General features: G+C 40.8%; 1 protein-coding gene across 2 annotated transcripts in view; it reads right to left on the bottom strand.

Annotated features, from left to right (window-relative positions):
- The window catches only part of ntn1a (netrin 1a), a 65805-nt gene that overhangs the window by 16171 nt on the left and 26733 nt on the right, over window positions 1-22901 (bottom strand). Inside the window, exons 3-5 of one of the 2 annotated variants that reach the window (XM_028606153.1) lie at window positions 14958-15146; window positions 5509-5658; window positions 3048-3101 (exon numbers count right to left, since the gene is read on the bottom strand). In XM_028606153.1, the coding sequence (XP_028461954.1) occupies window positions 3048-3101; window positions 5509-5658; window positions 14958-15146 (393 nt within the window). The remainder of the gene's footprint in view (window positions 1-3047; window positions 3102-5508; window positions 5659-14957; window positions 15147-22901) is intronic. The other variant, XM_028606161.1, reaches the window with a different exon arrangement.

Below are 22901 nucleotides of genomic sequence, written 5' to 3'. Positions count from 1 at the left end.
TCATGTCCAAAAAATTCAAGGAGGGGTCCGCCACAGATTCTGATCAGTTCCAGCCTCGGACAAGATGCACACACACATGAGACTGAACCTTGTTACCCTCATCATCGTCACTCCAATTCTCCTCCTCCTCATCATCATTAGTTACTTTCACATCTTGTATCCTGACAGGCTCGAGGCGGCCATCACAGGTCATCAGCGGTTAATCTCCTCCACATTTCGTTGCTGCATAGACGTCTCTGTCATGACCCGTGGGAGTGGCGACTCACACCATCCGTGACCTACCAGCACAATGTGTGTTTTGTCTGGGCCACACCATCGGAGGTATTCTCCATGCATTCCAGCCCTACGTGTGGTCGAGAGAGGGAGAGCCCTACTGCAGGAGACAAATTAATATCCACTCCATTTTCCCTCATTCTCTCCATTCAACCCCCACCAAAAATATAACCCCCCATTCGTTCAACTGAGGCGCAACAAGGCACCTGCCTCACAGCTGTCAGCCCAACACCCCCTGTTATCACGCATACATACTCATACACGCATGCACGCACACACACACGCGCGTGTGGACACTTTTTCCACATTTACTGTACATGTAGCCTATATTATTTCAAAATGAACTTTTTACATGTCTCAATTGATCCTACAAGTCTCCATATTTTTTTTTCAGCATCTTCTTCCCCTTCTTCCCCTCCATACTGTTTCCTCCTCCTCCATCTGCTCATTCTCCTTTCTCTTTGCCTTTGTGTTTTTCATTTTTCTTCTTTTTGGATTTCCTTGTTTTTGTCTTCATCGTTTACTTTTTTTACTTCCCCAGCCTTTTTTCTTCTCCGTTCTTTCGAGTAAATGTATTCTAAACCACCCATAACTACTTTACTACTACTACTATAATTATTATTAATTATAATTTATATAAATATAATATATAATGTAGTCGTTAAAAAAATAATAGTATAATATTAATATTTTATCTATCTTTTATTACTCTATTAGTAGGGTGGGAATTATAGTTTGATAAAATCACCACATCTGTTTGCAATCCCATATTAGGTGATATCATACCTGTTTGAATATCAGGCTGAGCATGAGGTGCGTTTGCTCTGCAACCTTCTGACGAGGTTCAGAGGGCCTCAAGCACGGGTGGTCCAGCGGGACCCTCGGTCAATGCACAATGTCCATCAAGGTGCTCCACCTTGCAATCTGATTGATTTCCACCTCTCTGGGCTGCCCATTATACATATGAGAGGGAATTCCCAGAACTCTCTTTCGTGATTAAATTTTACGGTCCTAGTCATTACACTCTATTTCCTCCAGGTTGTGTTTACATTAGTTCAGTGACACGGCTTAATTAACTTGGTTACAAGAAGATTTTTAGACTTAAACCAGGGTGTATCCAAAGGCAAATATTTCACATGATAAATTGGAGGGAGAGGTAAGGGTATGGTTTTCATACACAAAAAACACAAATATCCAAAATGCCTTTTTTACTTGTGAATGTTGATGTACATTAACCCGAAAAGTAAACATGCTGATCAGCTTTGCATTTATTTAAGTTGATGAAGTAATAAAGGTCCATCTCTCACTTATCCAGTAATCCTTCAATAAGGTGAGGAAAACTTCCTACACCCCAAAAGCGGGCAGTTTCCTGACAAGGGGGCCCAGAGAAACTCCAGATATTCTAGCTCGGCACCACCCACAGTGTTATGTGAAGACAAAGCGTGAAACAGAGGGAGACGAAGGAGGTGGAGGAGAGCAAAAAGAGACTGAAAGAGAAAAGAAAAGAGGCAGAGGAGGGTTGGGGACCGGCAGTATCCTGACCGCGCTGTCAATCGAAGCTGTCCAGGGAACGTTAGTGCCCAATAACAGCTGCAAGAGCCTCTTATTCACGTACAGTACATAATATACGTATACCTTGGGCCTCCAGCAACTTCATGGGTGAGACAGAGCAAACATGCTGTGAGCCAGATGACTCAACTTTTTCCACCATGAGGCCATATAACAAAATGCGGAACTTATTCCAACAGGGTTTGTACATGTATGTCTGTTTATGTTTATGAAGCACAAGATGCAAGTTTTGGTGCTTCACTTATGTATGAATTCTGCCGCATTACATATTACTCTACATAGTCTATTACTGTTCCAAGTTTACTCATATCATAATTTTCAATAAAAGGATTGCATATAATTCAACTGAAAAGAGCTACAGCAACCACTAACATATAACCAGATTCCAACCAATGCAACCAATAAATGAACTCACAGTCCAAAATCTCTAAGTGTTCATACTGCATTAATCACTTCAAACTAATCAGAAGTGAGCCGGCATTAGACATAAAATCTCATGCACTGATTTTTTTTTTTTAAGACACTTATGTTTTACCACAATAATATTTACATTTACCATTACTGAACCCATTCTGAAAATGTATTGTTATATAGTTTTTCGGTCATATCCAGCTTTAGTATTTGTTGTACCGCAACTAATCCTGATGTAATTTCCAGTCCTTAAAGATAGGACAGTAAACCCACGATGGCATCATTTCAAACACAAATTATCTGGTAAACAAATGAAAAAGGTGTTATTGAATCCTACACTGAATTACAAAATCCAGTGCACCTAAATCACTCACTCACTTCACTGCATTGGACGGAGAGGGAGCAAATCAAACAAACTGTCAGGCCCTCATGCTGTACACTAGACCAACACCCCACTGTGCCGCAGTTAGACTGATTAATTGTGAAAGTGTGAGAGATTAAAGGAGGCACATCCCAGGGTTGCTGCTAATGGATTTAATATTCATGAAGCCTTAATAAGGAGGGGGAAGGCAAGAGGGATCCAATTTATCCGGCAGTCTGTTTTTTTACATTAGTGGAAAAATATTGTGGTGATGCGTGGGACTGTTGAAAAATCCCATAACCATTTATACATACTTCCACAATATTTTCTACATCTTCCCCTCCAGGCCAGATGTGCTTATATGGATGTGTAGCAGCATATAGATGACTATAAAAAAAGATAAAGTCAATGTTTGACTCTCTGCTGTACTCACCTGATGGTTCCTCTGTACTGCTGGATGGGGTTGTAGGAGGTGCAATTGGAATCTCTACTCCCAGAGAAAACATGACATAGATGCAAAGAAAGATCAGTTTCATTATTATTATATATGCATCCATACATACATACATGTATTTTTGCCTTTGTGTGCATGCATGTTGGTACAGTGTGTAAATGTGCACATTTACACACTGCAAGTAAGGGTTAAGGCAAAACAATGTAAAGCAATATACCAGTATTAGGAACATGAGTTGCTCAAAGCTCTTGTTATGGTTGATAGTAGATTGCAAATTTGCTAAATTACTGACAGTGGGTGTTTGTGTATTTTCTTTATTCACACAAAGTTATATCTGACGGATAGATTAGATCAAAAAGGGCTTCTGTATACTCTCTGATAAGGGCATAATATGCTAAAAAAAACACTAAATGCAATGCAATAATTTGTACAATCTGGGGGTCAAAGTGTGAGTTGTGTACATAAATTAAGCTTTTGTGAAGTTCAGTCAGAAAGTGGTTTTCCGCTAATACTCTTTTATTGAATATTTATTATATCTTGTCCTTTCCAATCTTCCTCAATACATGTTTTCCCTGAGGGGGTGTCAAAGCTCCTGGTTCTTAAATTTCATACAGAACCATATCTGACTAATACATTTTCTTCCTGCGTTTCTAAAAACCAATCAGATGTTGGATGTTCAAAATATTATTTACAAAATTGACAATAGTACTGACCATGTACTGCAACATCCCTGGCTTTACTGCATCTCTCTGCCCCATAATTTATTTTTGTTTCATGTCTCTGCTCTTATCTGCCTAATAAAGACTTACATTGTCCAAAAAATCATTTTAAAAATGTTTCCAACATCTACCTGCTTTCTCTGTTTCATCCTCCTCCCCTGTACTCTGCTACTGTGGAAAAACTACAACAGAGCTGTATGATTGTCCAAAGACTTGATTCTCTCAGCCTCCCTCATACTCCTGTATTCACAAGTGGGTAGGAAGTTGACACTCAGAGAAACCATGCATGAAGAACGGTCCTCTTATCTCCAAAGGAGCAGGACGGCAACAGAAGATATAAAACACACATAATGCCTTTTTGTTATTGTGGGCAGCAGGGACAGAAGGGGCTCATCAAAAAGTCTGTACAGAGGAAAAAACCGCAAATGTGTATCAAAGACACATGCAAAGGAAGAGGTGCATAACAGTGGTGGTTTCAGCTGTGCAAAGGTAAGGACTTTGTGTGTATGAGGGAAGAAAGAAAGAATCAAGTCTTTTGATCGAGTAAAATCTGATTTCCTCAACTGGGATTGAGCAAACTTGCTTTCTACTTTCTGAAAGTACACAACATTTATGTCACCATATATCACAATCTGTGGAATGATGTGCACGCCTGGTTGTTGCCGTGTGGACATAATGAGGCCTTCTCCCATGAAGAATTGGTCTATATAATCACAAGAAAAAACAATTGCGGCCAAAACAATGGCGCCTGAAGGCCATAGGTCCCTTCGCTGATTTTGTTGTTGATCAGCAATCTTCCATCAGTATTCAGCCGCCCCGCGTGCCAGTTTAAATAATGAGCCTGTTTCTCATAATTGACTCCTGTAGATTTATGGCTCACAGCGCTGGAAGGTGTTCACAAAGTAAAAGCTATAACATGACTCTGTATTAAAATGAAACTTGGTAAGCGCTATCGCTGTAACAGTGGGCTGTTAAAGATTAAACTGATTACATACTGTAGAGAGGGACTTTATTTCCATCTCTCAGTGATCACTGCATGTTTGACAAATCAGCTCTTACTTGACATTTTCCAGGAATATGATATCTAATAGGTTGATTTCATTTATTTCTTTATTGGACCTCAGCCATGTAAATCCATGTAGAGATGTATTCCTCATAAGCATTTAATACAATGGCAAGAGCACCAATTAATTAATTTCAGAATGAGACAAAGGAGCCAATAAATTGTCATTTTCTATGGGGCTATTATTCAGTGCAGCTTTAAATCTTCAAATGCAGGCCTTCCCCAAGGCGATGCTAGATTATTTCTTAATTTTGACTTTAATACAAGGCTATATTTTAGCTAATAAATGGCCATTGGATGCTGAGAACAAGATTGATTTTGTAATTCAACCCAAATCTTCTCAAGCTATCTGAGACACTTTGGGGTTAACAACTCTGCATCTTTACTCAGATTTATAGAGAGACCAACAAGCCGAGACCATAACCTTGAGGTTCAATGTAATGGTGTGTTTATTTAAGCTAGCAGATTTACTGGTCAGAAACCCTACAGTCAGACACTGTAAAGTCTGCTTTTACAGTGTGTGTTTTTGGGTGTAGCATACTGTATTATGTGTTGACTGTGTGTGATTTTGAATATGCACGTGTGTGTCATCAGTCTAGTGTGTCCCTCCCTTAGTCCTACAGTGAGGCAGATATGGTAAAGACTGGGTTCCACGTACTTATGCAGGGGGCAATGGGCGAGCGGCTCTGCTGGTAGCCTTTAGCACAGCGGTTGCACGTGATACCAGTCACGCCGTCTTTACAGGGACATTGTCCTGTGGTTTGGTTACAGGTTTTGCCAGCAGCACCCACGGGATGGCAATCACATGCTGTGAGGAAACAGAGGAAGAAAGAGAGGCACAGTGAGTGGTCACACACAAACACACACACACACACATGTGAGGAGATACAAACACATACTACCTATAGAGAGAGTGCAGGTGGGTACACAGCAGTGGAGTCAACAATAATAGAGTGGTGAGAGACAGGTGGAGGCGTGCACAGAGAGACAGAATTTACCACAGCACTCATTTTGAAGCGAGTGTGGCATTATAACTAAAAGAGCAACACATCCGCCACAGACATTTTTTTTGACATGTTGTTGTTGTTTGCCAATGATCGAATTAGCATGTAACTGTCACGTCTACCTTAATCAAAAGCTGCCAAGCTACAGTATCAGCATTAGGGCTGCACAATTAATCTAATTTTAATCACAATCACGATTTTGGCTTCCCACAATCAAATTTGCGTGATCGAGCGATATTTAAAATGCGTCATAGAACGCTCATTATCAAAGTTTTTGCAAAGCCACACTAGCGCTCCATAAACCACTCTCTGATCACGTGCCTCTGTGAGCCAATCAGAGTTGTTCCCTGCACCGCGCAGCTTAGTTTCTAGATGTGGACCGTCACAGAGGACAGAGGAGTAACGGGAGGAAAATTCCACAACAGGTAGCAGTCGGTCATCATAAGCCAGTCACAATGTTTACCAGTTTACCAGTAAACGCAACATTATGTCCCGTATGTTTTGTTTTTCAGACAACAGCAGTGACTATAGTGCCAGTTTTTGTCTGTTAGCTCATAGCTTTAGCAGCAGACTGTTGGACGTCCCGTTGTTGGAAATACATTCACACTACACCGTTTAGCTGTCAGCTTTTTAGCTGTGTTTAATCGAGTTACTACTGTGGCTAACAGTAGGCTAACGTTACCTGCTGTGTAACGTGTTATTAGTGTTTACTGTAGCTAACGGTGGGCTAACGCTACCTGCTGTGTAACGTGTTATTAGTGTTTACTGTAGCTAACGGTAGGTTAATGTTACCTGCTGTGTAACGTGTTATTAGTGTTTACTGTAGCTAACAGTAGGTTAACGTTACCTGCTGTGTAACGTGTTATTAGTGTTTACTGTAGCTAACGGTGGGCTAACGCTACCTGCTGTGTAACGTGTTATTAGTGTTTACTAGCGTGACATGCAGCAATGTTTATGTTGCCACTAACGTGGGTTTCGGAGCATCAGAGCGCAACGCAGACGTGTAAGTGGCAGTGTAATGAGCCAATGAAATCCACGTTGCTATTTTGTCAGGTAGATACCATACGGCAAACCTGCATGTATGGAAAGCGGTCGCACAACAGCTGAAATGGCATACTCCTTCACAGTATCCTTCAATAAAGGAGGAATGTAGCACAATATGGATGTAAAAGCAGTTATAATTGGCCTATGTGACAATAAAATTTGTTTTGGTTAAAGTAACAAATAATCGTGATAATTAATCGTGATCTCAATATTGATCAAAATAATCGTGATTATCATTTTGGCCATAATCGTGCAGCCCTAATCAGCATGATCTCCAATCACAAATGTGTGAGTTTGGCTGTTAGGCCTTGTTGTGTGTGCCAGTGTGTGAGCGCTCTGTGGGACTGCAGCTGTATGTGTGAGGTAAAGAGAAAGGGTTGTGCATGCTTACCAAATGATAAACTAATGGAGGATAATCCTAATTGTCTGTTTCTGATTAATGCCAGACTTTGAACCCGAGCCCAAAACGTCTGTCACACTTCCTCCCAAACTGGGGGGTCTATCGAACACACATGCTTCAGGAATGTAATCATCTTCCAATTGCGTTCCCCGATCCAAGCCCTTAATTCATTTCACAGCCAAACCCCATGTCAAGTTTGAAATCGGTGTTGAATAATAGTTGTCTGAGAGTTGTTTCTTTTCATCTATTTTTGGATATGAATAGTAGTGGCTCTTGTGAGGAGAAGTGGTTGAATTAATAGTCCGTACAGTAAACCCTAACAGTCTAATCCAGACCAGAACAGTCTTGATAATCAATCAACATTCCCACTTCTTTAATCGAAAAACCTACAAAGCCTAAAACTCTGTTTGTCACCAAACTCTCACCACTATATTCCTCACCCCATGAGTGTTGTATTTTCAGTTTATTTCCTGTGGAAAACCAGTGATGCTGACTCTCAGCTTCAGGGTTGGGCTCTGCTCTTTCGCTGCCCCTCCCTGAAGATTTTTTTCCTGTGTTGTGTCACTTGTCACTCTGAAAAGCCATCAAAGGCAAAGCTGAATTATGTACTTTGAGGTTTGTGGGGGTATTTAGTGGTTTGGTCGGTTTTGTTTTTAACTGCATAGACTGTCCAGCCCACGGTACAAAAAATACAGCTTCTAAAACAATTAAACATTTTAGCCCGTTGCATTAAAATGAATGTGTAAAATGTATAAATGTCAAAACAAGTTTAAATTAACAGTGACACTATGCATACAATCAAACGCAGGTTTCTACTGTGTAATTAATTCAATACATTAAATAATGTAATCTGACCATAGGAATAGGATTGTTTCTGTTTGAAATTTATGCTTAAAAAAGCTAAGGTTTCAGTTATAATGTAATGTGTTCTTCATCTTTACTTTGACCTAGAGCGTTGATATGGTTGTTATTCATCCAGGCTGTATGAGAGAGATATGCTCTCTGGGAGATCCAAATTACAGCAGGCCTCAGGGAAAAAGACTGCTGTAAAGTGGTAATGTAATACCGAATCTATGCTCTTTATGATTGACCTCGGACTTTTGGAAACAACATAGTTGTTGTTTTGTGAGATATTTTGACAAGTTATACAAGACAACTCTATAGGTGAAGTCCATACATTTGGGATTTCAGCAGGCAACCTCCTCTCTCCTCTATTATCACTTTAATCTCTATTGCTTGTTTCCTGTGATTCAGCTTCTGTTGCTGCTCTTATCTCTCCTCAGTGTGTGTGTGTGTGTGTGTGTGTGTGTGTGTGTGTGTGTGTGTGTGAGAGAGAGAGTACTTGTGTGCTGTTCACCCTTCTTATCAGACTTCAGAGAAGCCTCCTTAAAAGTGTGTGTATTAGTACCTTTATCAGACCAATCTGTCACCGCTTTCATTGCTAAGTTGTGTCTAGCTCAGTGGGAGGAGGAAGAAAATACACAAGCGTGCGCACACACACACACACACACACACACACACACACACACACACACACACACACACACTCACACACACAGCCTCAGGATGCCTAACAAGCGTGGAGACCGGTGCAGCACGTCTTCAGGCCTGTAAATTTAGGAGTATGTCAGAGGAGTTTGAGGCAAAGAAGGGCAAAGTGCGTTTCTGGTTGGAGCTTCAGAGAGCTCAGGTTATATTTTTAAGAGCATCTTCCTGGTAACCACAGCTCAGAGCCTCAAGCCTGCCAGTAAATCAAGTTGCACAGCACATGGTCTGCATGTGGGAAACACTCTGCCTCCCTCTCCTCCTCTTCCACATTTGGTCCTTGACGGCTGACTGACTGCTTGAGCTGCTGTCCGATTGGATGACAAATTGTCTGACTCTCTGGCTGGATGACCCACCTGTTGGCCAAAGGACTGGCTTACTCAGGAGGTGTGAGTAAGAGTTTCTCGTTTAAGTGTTTGTCCACTTAACGGTTAAGTGGCTGTGTGCACTGCTTCATGGCTACTACAGATGGCTCAGGGAGATATGGGGACAAGAGAGTAGGAGGCCCTTTGTGTCTCAACACTTCCAGTGAGGAGAATTGACAGAAGTTTATGATAAGAAGCGTAAGTGTATGTATATAAGGGAATCTGTGGTCTTTCCCTAACAATGTAGAACTAAATCTAAGGGATTAGCCCTGTATAGCTGTCATGTTTCTAGATGAAGACAGAATTCCTAACGCTAAAAGAAGCTCTTGGCGCTGGGAGTTGCATATGAAAGAATGAAAAATGTGCTTGGTTAATGGGGAGAGTTGAAGGCTTTTTCAAAGGCAGGCAGTCAGGTCTGAGATTGCACAATGTGAGAATTTGAACTCTGCCAATCATTTACCATAAAGCTGGTGTTTGAAGTCTGAACTCCCCCCATTTGGTTTGTGTGTTCTGTGCCAATAAGAATAATTTGTCGGCCCTGGAGTGAAGCCAAGCTACCCGAGTCTGTGTTCTATTATAATTAGGTTTCTGCTCCTCCACAAGTATCTTTGGAGAGCAGAAATAGTAAGCATTATCGGGTTGTTGCACTATACATAAACAGCTCTCTAAATGACGTGTTTATCTAATAGAGGGTGCGTCTTGCTTGTTGTGTTGTTTAGTGTTTAATTGATCATAATAATAGGCTGCAATGGCCCTGAACAGTAATGCTTAAGGCCGCAGAGCGAGCCCAAAAATGTTGGACGCGAACTAATTTTTTTTGTGAACCATGTTTGATGCACAACACTGCACATGTGCATTGTTCTAATTGAAAACACGCAGATAACACACACACCCGATGGAAATCCAGAGCTAAAATTGAAGTCATGAAAAACAATATTTTTCAAATCACAAGCAGAAAAACATTTTATATGTGGTCAATAAAAAAACCTACTGTGTCAATGGAAGACATATGCTGAAGAGAGGGGAGTAGGTTTTTTAACATGTTATTCTGATTGAAACAGACCATCCCTCTATCAAAGCCTAATTTCCCTCTGTATGCAAAATATGTTCCCCATCATGCTGCTGACCAATGCAATTATATGATGGTTGATGTTTGGATTCGAATGTGAAGGCCTGAATTCAATCCAACGGTCACAGAACCAACGCCAACTCAAGCTTGATTTTAATAAGTTTAGATGGTCATCTGATGGGCACTAATCAAGAGCAGGGCTCATTATTTGGCAAAGATCTCCCGTGTAGTTATCATTGTCGCTCAATATGTTGTAGGCTCTGCATCAAGACGGGTTCTTTAGGAAGTCACTAATGTTGACCTTTTAAAATAAAGTTAAGACTTTAAAAATCAATGCCAGGGTGCCAAACAGGGATATCAGACAGCTGATTAAACATCCACATAAAGCTATCACTGAGTGACTTATAACCCTAACCCTTTGTTATCTCAGTTATATGTCAGAAGTGTTGAAAGAACACCCACAGTGCTGCATCTCTTGGTTTTCTCAAATCTCACCATCACCTTTTTAAGTTCATGCTTTTCATCGTCAAATACACCTCAGTGTGTTTTATTCACAGGCTTCAAACAGTTAAAGATACAAACAAGAGCTGCTTGAAATGTATGCCATGTTTACACTCTTACTCAATGAGGGGTGAAGTTATACATTTCGGCGTGTAAATGTAGCCACAGGGCACGGCTTGCTCTGTGGTGAATAAGCCGCTGCTCTCTTTTACTTGTAATAGCCTCCTATGGAAATGAGCTGCTTTCAGGGAGGATTGTATTACGCATATAAAAGCAAACTCTTGTGCTCCTCGACCTGCCCCGCGCTCCTTACAGTGCCCATTCTCTTCCAAGAGCCACACAGCAAAAAGACTCTCTCTACTTGAGTTCAATAAATATCCAAACCTCTTAATTGCTGTCACTTGGGTGAAGCGTTCACGCTGCTTGAGGAGCCGACAGAAATTAGTTCTGCGGTTTGAGTTTCATTGAATTATCTTGAGTTATGATGTGGTAAACCTGAGAGAATTTGGCAGGGCAAGACTTTTGACAGCACACATAGGTGTTTGACGTAGGGACAAAGTTGTGTGGTAACTTTAAGTTTATTAACAGAGAGAGAGAGAGAGAGAGAGAGAGAGAGAGAGAGAGCATGTATTGCAATGACAATTAAAGTCTTTATCTGTAACGTTCCAAATATAGCTTGCAAAAATGTTTTAATTGGCAAAAGAAACAGTTCATGCTTCGTATCATTTGTCAGTTTGGGGTAATTACCACAGATCCTTTATTGTAAGTCTGATTTGATGTAACTGAATACCTCAGAAAAACTTGGACAGTGTTTGCTTATAATTACACAGAGCTGGGGGAGGTGAGACGTACATAAACTCTGGCAAATGTCATGGATTAAATTGAACAAAACTGTTTTGGTAAATTGACAATTTTATAAATAATGATGAAATGTGTTTATATTTTAGTTCGGTGAGAGGCAGTAGAAACTGTGAAGGAGTCAAAAGTGAGATTTAATATTTACTAGTGTGGAGACTCTGATGTAATGAGTATATGACATGACTCCTGCTATAAGAAAATGGGAGTATCATTATCTTATAACAATAATACTATTATAGATTATATTTAATTGTTGTGAAATACCACTAAGGGTGCATGGAGCCATAACAAAGCACAATGATGCTGTTTTTTTGGGCTATAAGTTAAATTATGCATATATGATGTATCATGAGTCATGAGAATGACATTAATGACGGTCAGAACAATAATTTCAGCTGTAACTAATAACTTCTTTTTTTTAATAATGATCCACATCCATTACTTTTTCAATTAATTAATTAATTAATATTTTGCTCTTTAAAATGTCAGAAAATAGTGAAAAGTGGCCATTGCAATGTTCTCAGAGCCCAAGGGAGAGTCTTCAGATTGCATGTTTTGTCCAAAAAGCAAAGATATATTCAAACAATAACAGCAAATGTTGACAATCGAGAAGCCAAGCACAGAGAGATTTTAGATCGTTGAGAAACACAAGAAAACTTGTGATTCTGAAAAGAAAGATACAGATATTTCTGACATGAAATACACACTGCGGTGTAATTATTGTAAAAGAAAGTTGCATGTAGACATCACATTAGCAGCAGGTTTCCCTCAGCGAGAGCACTAGACAGTCATAAAATATGAGAACACCAGCCTGCACAGAGACAGCATCCATTCATAGAGGACAGATGAAGGAGGCAGAGAGGCTCCAAATCAGTAGCGCTAGTTATCATAAACGTTTTACACAGACATAAAATACAGATCCAGCCCCAACATATTCAGATGCACATGAACTGTACATGAACAGTTTACTCCAGATGCCAGAGGTCCATACCAGGTGCATTTTTCACAGCTTTTGACTTGCTGTTTTAACTTTCACTTCATGACTAATGTAACCAAAGTTTCCGAACATCAAAGTAGTCATCGTTGTCGTATGAGAACAGATTTCCACATCAGTGGAAACAGATTTCTCATGCAGGCAGGCTGTTTTCCAGTTATGGTAAAAACATTTTATCATTGCTTTTGCTCTGCTTTAATTTGGCTCTACATTTGTTCTCTTCTGGTGACCCACATTTTGACTGCTTGCTTCCAAGGTCTCTCACGTCAGTGGCTAGCATACTGAGAAAGTCACCAGTGTAAGCAATAAAAAAAGTAATGAAAAGCGGCCTGTAATCATCGGAAATATGCTTGCTTAATCATTTGCTGCTGATTGAAAATGCAAATCTCTCCATCATCTAAAATGTGTAAGGCATTAGAAAAAATTGTGGCATAATGATAAATAATACAGTCAATTACTAATTCAAAAAGGATTAAGGTATGTACCAGATGTGAATATAATAGGATAAAAACATTTGCTGTATTTTGGCACAGACCTTCCTCATTAGTAATAGCTATTGTGCTTTTATGCTCTACATTGTTATTTTGTCTACTGTATATTGTAAACTGTATATTTTGTCTGCAAATACAAGTAAACATGTTTAACAATTCTGTGGTGAAATGCACAGCAGGAACTTGAGGCATCTAACCCCATGAAAGTGAGTTATGGGACGCTGAAAGAATCAAGTCTCCGACACATGAGAAGGGATGTAAAAACAACAAAAAAAAGAGGTTAAATCTCCACAATAAGCCAGCCTGGTAGACACAGCGGAGGATAGGGGTTAATGATACACGACGTCCCATCGTGATGAATGTATGTTTGCATTCCTGCTCGACAGGAGAATGGGCCCAAAGCCACGGAAGGTGTTAGTGTCAGTTTAGAAATATTGCTCATGAGCGGCTGGAGGGGAGAATAGAATGGATGCATTTGTCAGAGAGCTTTGTTATGAATTTGTGTTCATGCAGAGAATGAAATGTGCTTGATATGGTCACATGGATGTCAGGAATTTAATGAGACCGAATGCATGTGTGATGTTCTTTTGCAATTGTTTGATTAATGATTTTGTTACAGCAACATGAAGGGTGTCAACTGTGGGAAATGCACTTTCTGCAAAGGGAAAAGGTGAAAATTACAGAACGACGGTATCAAATGTATTAGTCGAGACTTAATAAAATGCATCTTTAGATATCATGGTCTTGTCTGAACATTAGATTCTTTTGCAGATGTTTTACTCTTCAGACCTGTCTTCTGTCATACTGACTGATTGGTCAGTTTATTTATTTACTACATGCTGAATGATGTGAGAAAACTCAGGCTTAAACTGTCAGCAAGTAGCTAATATTTCCTCTTTGGAAGTGAGCGCTCTGAACCCCTCAAACAGGTATGCGTGTATTTCTGTGTGTGTGTGTGTGTGTGTGTGTGTGTGTGCGTGCATGCGTGCGTGCAAGCTGTATCTATACGGAGCGATTCTGAGGTGTCTCTGGGCTTGTTTGCACAGGGATTCAGCTCCTGTTATCTTTCCCTGCAGCTATAGAAGAGGTGAGAAAATATATACCCTCTCTCTTTTCAATCACCCCCCCTTCCTCCTCTTTCTCCTCCTCCTCTCTTTCTTTGACCCTTATTAGCTGCGGTGAGGGCTAATGGCAGGCGATACATCTAGCACACACCTGCGTGGGGGTGTGTTCCTCTTGTCCTCCTCTCTTCCTTTTTTCCTTACCTTCCCTCCCATCTTTCACTCTCTTGCCACCCCTTAACCTGAGATTTGCCCCCCCCTTCTTCTCTCTCCGTCCTGCAGCCCTTCCACCGATCTTCCTGGGTTCTCATTTGTCTTTGACCTGCACTGGGGATCACTTCACACCTCAGCTCTGTTTGTTTTGCTTGTCCTGTCACCCCCCCCCCCCGAACGAAGCCAAATAACTCAACTGTCGATGAGGGAACACCCAGACCCGACCCGCCCCATGCCAACATGACCTCCACACCCCCCAACAGACCCCCAACTCATCTCCGCTGACAGAGCAAGATGAGAGTGAGACAGGCTCAGGAATGAAAAGACTGCTGGCTCCCCGCCCCCCCCCCCCCCACACACACTTCCTGTGATTCATCTAAAACGGTTTCCTATCAGACCGAAAAAATCTCAGTCAGTAGTAGCTGGTGTTGAGTATGTAATAGTGTGTGTAATGAAATTTCGAAGAGCAATATTTCAAAACTAAGATAAAGATAAATAAGATATTTGGTTGTTGTTCAACATGTTTAAATCTTTCCCTTGCCAGAAAAGAACAGCACTGTACCTTTGCAGGCTTTCCTGTGGGAGATAGGTTTGGACAGGTCTCTGTAGTAGCCCTCCTTGCAGTAGTGGCAGTGGCGTCCAGCCGTGTTGTGGCGACAGTTGAGGCAGACTCCTCCGCTCTTCCTCCCCGACAGCTTGTACAGCTCCATGTTGAAACGACACCTTCGGGCGTGAAGGTTGCAGTTACAGGCTGAGAAGGAAATAAAAAAAGGATGTAAAAAGGTTACATTTAGTATGGAACAAATAGCTCACAAGTATTTATTCCAGTTATCGACAACAAACTAATTATATAGTTGGTAAATGATGACCACGTTTTATTGAATCTGCATTCAAGTTTGAAATTTAACCTGTTGAGGTTAACCAGTAAGGTGACAGGTTTGTGCAAATGATTAACAAAAAAACAAACGTGGTGAGTAGAGCAGATGGCCCTCATGTAACCCTTTTGGAGAGTTTAAAATCCTCTAGGTATCTCTTTAGAGCACCTGAACCCTATTTCCTATTGTCCTTTTTCTAATAGTAAATTCTGTTCCTTATTTTTACTGAATTGACATAAATAAAAAAATGCCTTCATGTCAGTAAGCACCCTACAGGTTTGTGATGTCCTGACATGTTAAAATAATGACCTCAGCAGTGGAAATACATCCATTATTCACTATCATACTTTCACCTTTTAAGTGTATTTGTAGTCAATTAAAGTCATGATGGTTTAAATCTCACTTGTGCGAGTTAACTAAAAATTTAGCATTATAGCATCTAGCAGAACTACTGCTATGGTTACCTCATGTTTTATTGACCGTACCCTGTGCGCTACTTTATAACCATAGTTAAACTATTGATACTAATATTTAATTTTAATCCTTTATAGGGCACTCATTGAAATCTTTGGAAATTCTAAATTGTAACCTCAGAAAGGTAATGGGGGATGGTACAGGACATTTAAAAAAAAAAAAAAAGTTACCAATATTTTTCATGTTTGCATTGCAAATCAAGGTCAATGAAGTTACCATATATGAGCACTTGTCCGTCTAGGGTGAACAAAAATTACCCAGAGTGAATTTTAAAAATTATGTGAAAAACACACACAACCTGCAAGGAACATTTATTTAGAGACATCTCTGTCTTGAGGTAGGCTACTGATACTGGAAAAACTCTTAACATCATAACTAAACATGGTAAGTTGATTTAACTCACAAATTATTTGGTTGAATAGTCATGTTAAAAATTTGAGATTGTTGTTATTTGCATAGCATTTCTAAAAATCAGAGTTGGCCTGATATTGACTTAAAAGCATATACCTTTTGCAGCTGTTTGCTTGGCTCTTTTATGGGGAGAGGGATACCGTTGTTGTTCCTGTAAACCCTGCCAGAGATGATGATAGCTCAGAGGAAGAAGACAACGATGTGGCAGATCCTGACTTCCTTCCACGCACCTACAACCTGGACATTGATGGCCCTTCTGCCAAAAGGAAGTGCATGGGGCCTGCAGTGGAGGTGCTTGTAGATGAGGACCTGGGCAATCAAATGATGACAATCAAGAGCTGGTACCAACAGCAAAGAGGCTCACCAACAAAAGGGAGCCAGAACACCAGGAACCCTCTAGAAGAAGGTTGACCTGGACAACCCACCCCTGACTTCATCCAAAGTCCATTTGATTATTTCAGCAGGTACTTCAGTCGTGAAGTAATCTCGCACCTAACATATCAAACCAACATATGTAACCAGATGAACATCAACATTTTGCCACCACTGATGATAAAATTATGAACTTTGTGGCTCATAATTTCTAACTCAGTGGTGGCAAAGGGGGTGTTGATGTTCATCTGGGTTGCATATAAGTTGGTTTGATATGTTATGTGCGAGATTACTTATTACGACTGAAGTACCTGCTGAAATAATCAAATGGACTTTGCATGAAGTCATGGGGGAATGTGATGGTATTCAGGCAGGGGTGGGTTGTCCAGATCAACCTTCTTCTAGAGGGTTCTTGGGGTTCTGGCTTCCTTTTGTTAGTGGGCCTTTTTGCTGTTGGTGCCGGCTCTTGATTGTCATCATTTTCAACCAGGTCCTCATCTACAAGCACCTCCACTGCAGGCCCCATGCACTTCCTTTTGGCAGAAGGGCCATCAATGTCCAGGTTGTAGGTGCGTGGAAGGAAGTCGGGATCTGCCACATCGTTGTCTTCTTCCTCTGAGCTATCATCATCGCTGGCAGGGTTTACAGGAACAACAACGGTATCCCTCTCCCCATAAAAGAACGGAGCAGACAGCTGCAAAAGGAATATGCTTTTAAGTCAATATTAAGCCAAAGGAAAACAGTAACAGTGTAATTTAGATGTACTGGAAAAAAAGAGTATTGACATAGAAAATATAAAAACAGAAAAATCAATTATAATTACTGGTAGCCCACTTATATTTACTCATAGTTGTGTTTTATCACAAACCAATATTGAGTAATTAAAATGAATTCACACTACTAGGCCTCACACTAAAAATAAGCACCTATGTATGCCATTTAACTATAATAAAAAACATACATTCATAGACATATGTCTAAAAATGGACACTTGTGCTACTCATGCTAGTCTTAGGTGAACGGGGCATATGATCAAATATGGTGCATTTAGATTTCAGCCCAACATTAAGTTAATTTTTAGAAATGCTTTGCAAATAACAACAATCTCAATCTTTAACACAACTATTCAACCAAATAATTTGTGAGTTACATCAACTTACCATGTTTAGTTATGATGTTATTACCATAGCTGTGGGAGAAGCCAAGTTCAAAAAAGTGATATTTATGATTTCTGCAAGATGGCTGTGTTTGAGGTGCTCCAGGCCACTGCTGATTGTTCAGATGCCATGATGTCAATATCTGTCAGATAGCTTGATCTCCCCTGATTGGCAGAGAGAAAACCACATGACTCCACAACTCCAAATGGAGGCAGGGGGAGGGCATTTTGAGTGTGTGCGGAAGTGACTAAATCTGACGGCCATTCAGAAATGACTATTTTCTGTGGCCGTTACATATTACTGTAATTTCCAGGATCTTTTGTTTGTGTTAAGAAAACTAAAAACTGACTTGATGCAATGCCATTAGAGATAGTCAGGGAAGGTGAGAGAGTTCTCTGATAATGAGGTCAAACACTGCATCCTTTATCTACCTCCTTTTTCTGTCTCTTACACACTCTACTCTTCACTTTCTTTATCTTTCTCTAGCTTGTTTCCTCAAGGTCCTCGCCTGCTCTCCAGAGTCCAAACTGTACTAAACAGAAAGTGAAGGCATGGTATTAACATTTCTTCCTTCCCTGCCAAAATCCCTGTGAGCATGTGCAAGAGACCCCTCGCTGCTGCTTGTTTACTGATGAGTACAGTTGCCAGCGCTAAGTTTAATAAGCCGGCTGATGTTTATTCATGACTCTCTGGCAGCGGAACGAGGAAGACATGCCTAACTTCATTAAGGTTTGCCGTCCGAGCCACCGATCCTTCACCACCACCAGAGAGGCATTCATGCATTATTAACAACAACACTTCTGATACAGTTTGTGGCTCTACTGTGTGTGGTTACATACTGTACTGTATGTGTGTGTACGTATGGAAATGGGGGTTATCTGGGTCCAACTGGGGTCCCCTGGTTGGTTCATCTGTCTGTGTTGTTCTGCACCACCTCCCCACACAGGTCTTTTCATCATCTGCCCATCATTACGGAGGAGCTCTCACTTCCCTCAGCATCCATCAACCTGGCTTCTCACTTGTGCGTGTTTGTTTGTTCAATGTGTGTTTTTTTCTGGATGTATGTGTCTGTTTGGGGCCCCCGAGGCTCCTTCTCTCCACTCCAAGGACATAATTACAATCCATTTTCTAAAATACACATACAGTACAGACACACACACACACACACACACACACACACACACACACAGGCACACACACACACACACACACACACACACACACACACACACACACACACACACACACACACACACACACACACACACACACACATTAGCAGTTCTGTGCCTTGTCAGTGGTGACTTGGCTTTCTAACTTTCCTGCAGGACAGCAGGGTTTAATTAGTGATATGTCTTGTTCTCCCTCCCTGCTTCAGACTGGTGGTCTTAAAAGCCTCAGTATGCAAAAAACAAGACTTTTAATTCCACAAGATGATGCTATTTTATTTTCTGTGAAAATAAACAGTGCTTTACCTTGAGTACTGTTGGATTACATAAAATGATCACCTTTACTCCTGTGTCTCACCCGACTGGATTTCCTTAAAGTGACACAGATCTGATGTTTGCATTGTTGTCTTTAGCTAGATTTACACCTGTGCATGACTCATATTGTTCAGACAGCAGAGCTTTCCTCCCTGACTCCCCTGGAAAAACCCTGGAACCCACAGATAGCAACAACAGTGTGCGCACAAAACTGTTGAGATATAAAAGAGGTTGAGGGATACAAGTGCATAACATTTCCTTTCATTCATAGATATTTTAGCCACAGAGATCAATTGATAACACAGTGGGTTTAATTCATACTCTGTTCAGACGGCTCTGATATGATCTGTGTCTCTGAGCTGGCTGTCAATCCAGCCTGTAAATGCCAAGGGCCAGGTTCAGTCTCTCTGTAATTCTGGGCCACACTTGGTGAAAGCTATCTCTGCGCCCGCCTGCAGGTATCAGGGACCACTGTAGAGTTCAGTTGGTGGAGGATCAGTGTATGGTCTTAGACCTGCAGACACATCTCTGTTACACTACAAAGGTGGTTTCACATCCTTCCTAAATGAATACAGGGGGGAATTCTAGCCTACCGGACTACACTGCCCTGGTGAGAATAATGCTGTTGTCCTGGGAGGCATGTTGGATATGGAAAAAAGAGACGACATACAAGCTGGATGTGAAGGTGTGGGGCAGAAGGCCCCATTGTGTTTGACGGTATCATGCTTTATAAGGTATTATGTCAGATAATGGGGACGAGTGAGAAGCACTTTATCTAAACTCTTTATCTAAACTCACTGACACTGGGCGTGATGTAAGCTTGTTCACACAATACCTCTTACACATTGAAAAGAAACGTGGAAACAAGGTTATTGTTGGCGCTATTCCAAGTGTTTCATGAGCACAGACAAAAATGACATCATCACAGCCCAAATTAGCACATTTAATTAAAAACAATTGAAGATTTGTAAGCCAGTATGCGATTTGTCTGCCGTGGGCTTATCAGGTTTCCTGCGGCGTTATAAACAAGTCATTCAGACTTCTCAGTGTTATCTATTCATGTAGAGTTTTCCATTCATAACTCCCTATCAGGCAAAAAAATCAGCTGTGTTTAAAGATAACCATATGCGGTCAGTCACGATAAAATACTCCAGTGACACAGGAGACTCTGCTCTCAACCTTTTCCTTCAACAAGAATGATTTGCTATTGCTTTTTATTCATTTTAATGTAATTTAATAACGTATTTGCATCAGATTCAGCACCCGCTGATATGTTGGATAATATGTGCGCCATTCAGTGATTCTCATAAAGCAAACAACCATTAATAAATGGTTATAGTTTTCGAGTGGTATTCATTTTTGTTCTATTACCTCATGTTAATGTACCATGTTGATCACGCTAAGACCACTTATTCTCATGTGTGTTATGATATAAATCATTGAATTTTCACAGTTCGTAAACACAAGACCTGGTTGGGTTTGCCATAAACAACAAATACATCCCACCCATTTAATTATGAATGTCAGTTTATTTCTAATTTTCAGTTTGTTGTGGAAACACCTTTGTTAAGCCAAGAGAACAAAATCATGGTTGATAAATTCCCTTCTGGCAGCTCCTCTCCGTCACCATAAAAAGCTTGATACGGTGGTAGAGATTTTATTAAAATTCTCAGCATCATGCATTTATACTGAAGCAGCAGCTGCAGCCTTTTGTTTTCTTAGAGGTAAAGACAATTTAAACCGGACCACACCGACGTAAAACATGTCTGTCACAAGCAAACGGTGAGGTCATTTAATGGTACCCTCTAAAGGTTAAAAAGTGATATAAAAATAGAGTGGAGTATTTAGTTAAAACTAGTCCATCACTTCTAAAATTACACAAAAATGAGGTTTTTGTTTTCATTTTTTCAAAAGACCCATTCAGAATGAACACCTCAGTAAACTGCTCTCTGTTGTTAAAATACCAGCTATCCCTTTCCAGGAGGACCGCTATGAAAACACAAACACATGCACGCACGCAAGCACGCACCCACGCACCCACGCACGCACGCAATCACACACACACACACACATACACATTCCTCACGCCTGCTTTTTGCAACCAGCAGGATTCAGGGTTTCTGCCCTTCAGAGGAAACACAAAAGCTGAGCTGTAGTTTATTTCAGCCAAGCAATCAGCTCACACACCTTCAGAGCAAACAAAAGCTACTGCTACCATTCACACACAAAACACACAGACACATGCTGAGTGCACCAGGTGCACTTTAAAGACAAGTTTGCTCCGAGCTTCCTGTGATTCAACATTTCATCTGTGTGTTAATATCAAAACAATATATGGGTTTTGCATAAGAATCAACTATAAGACATATTAAATATATCACAATTTGAGTAGCTTTGTAAATTATAATTAATGTTAACACAGTCTACATTTTCCTTATAGGACACCTTCAAATGTTTGGTCTGTTTTCAATCAAGTTAACTGCTTCAGGCTGGATTAGCGAGTCAGTGGGCGGCTGTAACCGCCCCCCAGGTGAGCAGTAAAAAAAAAGTGTGAACTGATACCTTTAAAACAAGAGTAATTGAATTAGCTGGATGAAGCTAAGCTTACCTAAAGCTTTTCAACACCTCCTGTTATGTGCCCCACCGCTACCTACAATGACAAAAAGCTGCATTCTCGAGTCTCGCAGCTGTTTTGACCTCCAACTGCAGAATTTTGACAGCAAGCGGATTTGTTTATTGGGTGTTGCTGTTTGCCGCACATCCTTTACAGTAGGAAACACAGGGCCTCAGAGCAGTGTCTGAGTGTGTTTTGGAAAAGTTGGCTAATTTGTTTCTTTGAGTGGTTCCCAGCTTTTATCAACTGACCTCAGTCTCGTAGCAGCACAGAGGCGGCCTTCCCTTGGCTAATTAGAGAGAAAATTCAAGCAACAGAGCTTGGAGTTGAGGTTAAGCTCATCGTACTTACGATAAGCCTGGTAATTGAGTAATGTTGGTCACAGCCTCGATTTGTTCTAAAGACACACTCGAGCAACTGATCTCTGCCACTTTCGATCCAAATCCACATGCTGGATTTGTTTTAGCTGCTGGCTGCCCACTACCTCGAATATAAAGGCACAAATGAAGAAAAAAGAGAAACTTGAAAAGGGACGGCTAATTGTATGTGTTGTAGCATATCAGACCACATTAGATATCTAACTATCCACACTGAGACACTACTGTCATCAACATTCCCATCAAAAATAAATGTCCGGTCTTTTTACGAGGTCTGGGGAGGTCACAGGCGCTGACAAAGATTTTGCTGCCATTTTTCCACAGCTCTCAGGAAATGTCAGCCTCCCCGCTGCCATCACCTACACCGCCAAAACCAAAACCCAGTACCCCAAACCACCGCCTGCGAGCAGGGGACCAGCAGGGGCTCTGCTGCTCTGCTTTTAAACAAACACCAAGGGGAGTCCACACATGAGCAGTTTACGTTTAAGCCTATGGGCGCCCCCAAAAGTAATCACATTAACTTCTAAAACCCCTTTAAAAGAAAATGAAAAACTATTGGGTGTCCTCTGAGAGAGAGAAAGGAGTTTATATTCACTATGACTTATTTTTGCAAATATTTTTATAAACTGTGCCCCAAAATATCTCGAACAGCTTGATACCGCCCTATACTGTGTATGGTGTATTAACTTAAATCATGGCAGTCTGTTAAGCATCCTCTTCTATGCCCCTCACACACACACAC

Source organism: Perca flavescens, chromosome 2 (genome assembly GCF_004354835.1).
Source record: "Perca flavescens isolate YP-PL-M2 chromosome 2, PFLA_1.0, whole genome shotgun sequence".
Lineage (NCBI taxonomy): Eukaryota > Metazoa > Chordata > Actinopteri > Perciformes > Percidae > Perca > Perca flavescens.
The sequence above is the reverse complement of the archived record's forward strand: the minus strand, read 5'-3'. Positions and strand labels throughout refer to the sequence as shown.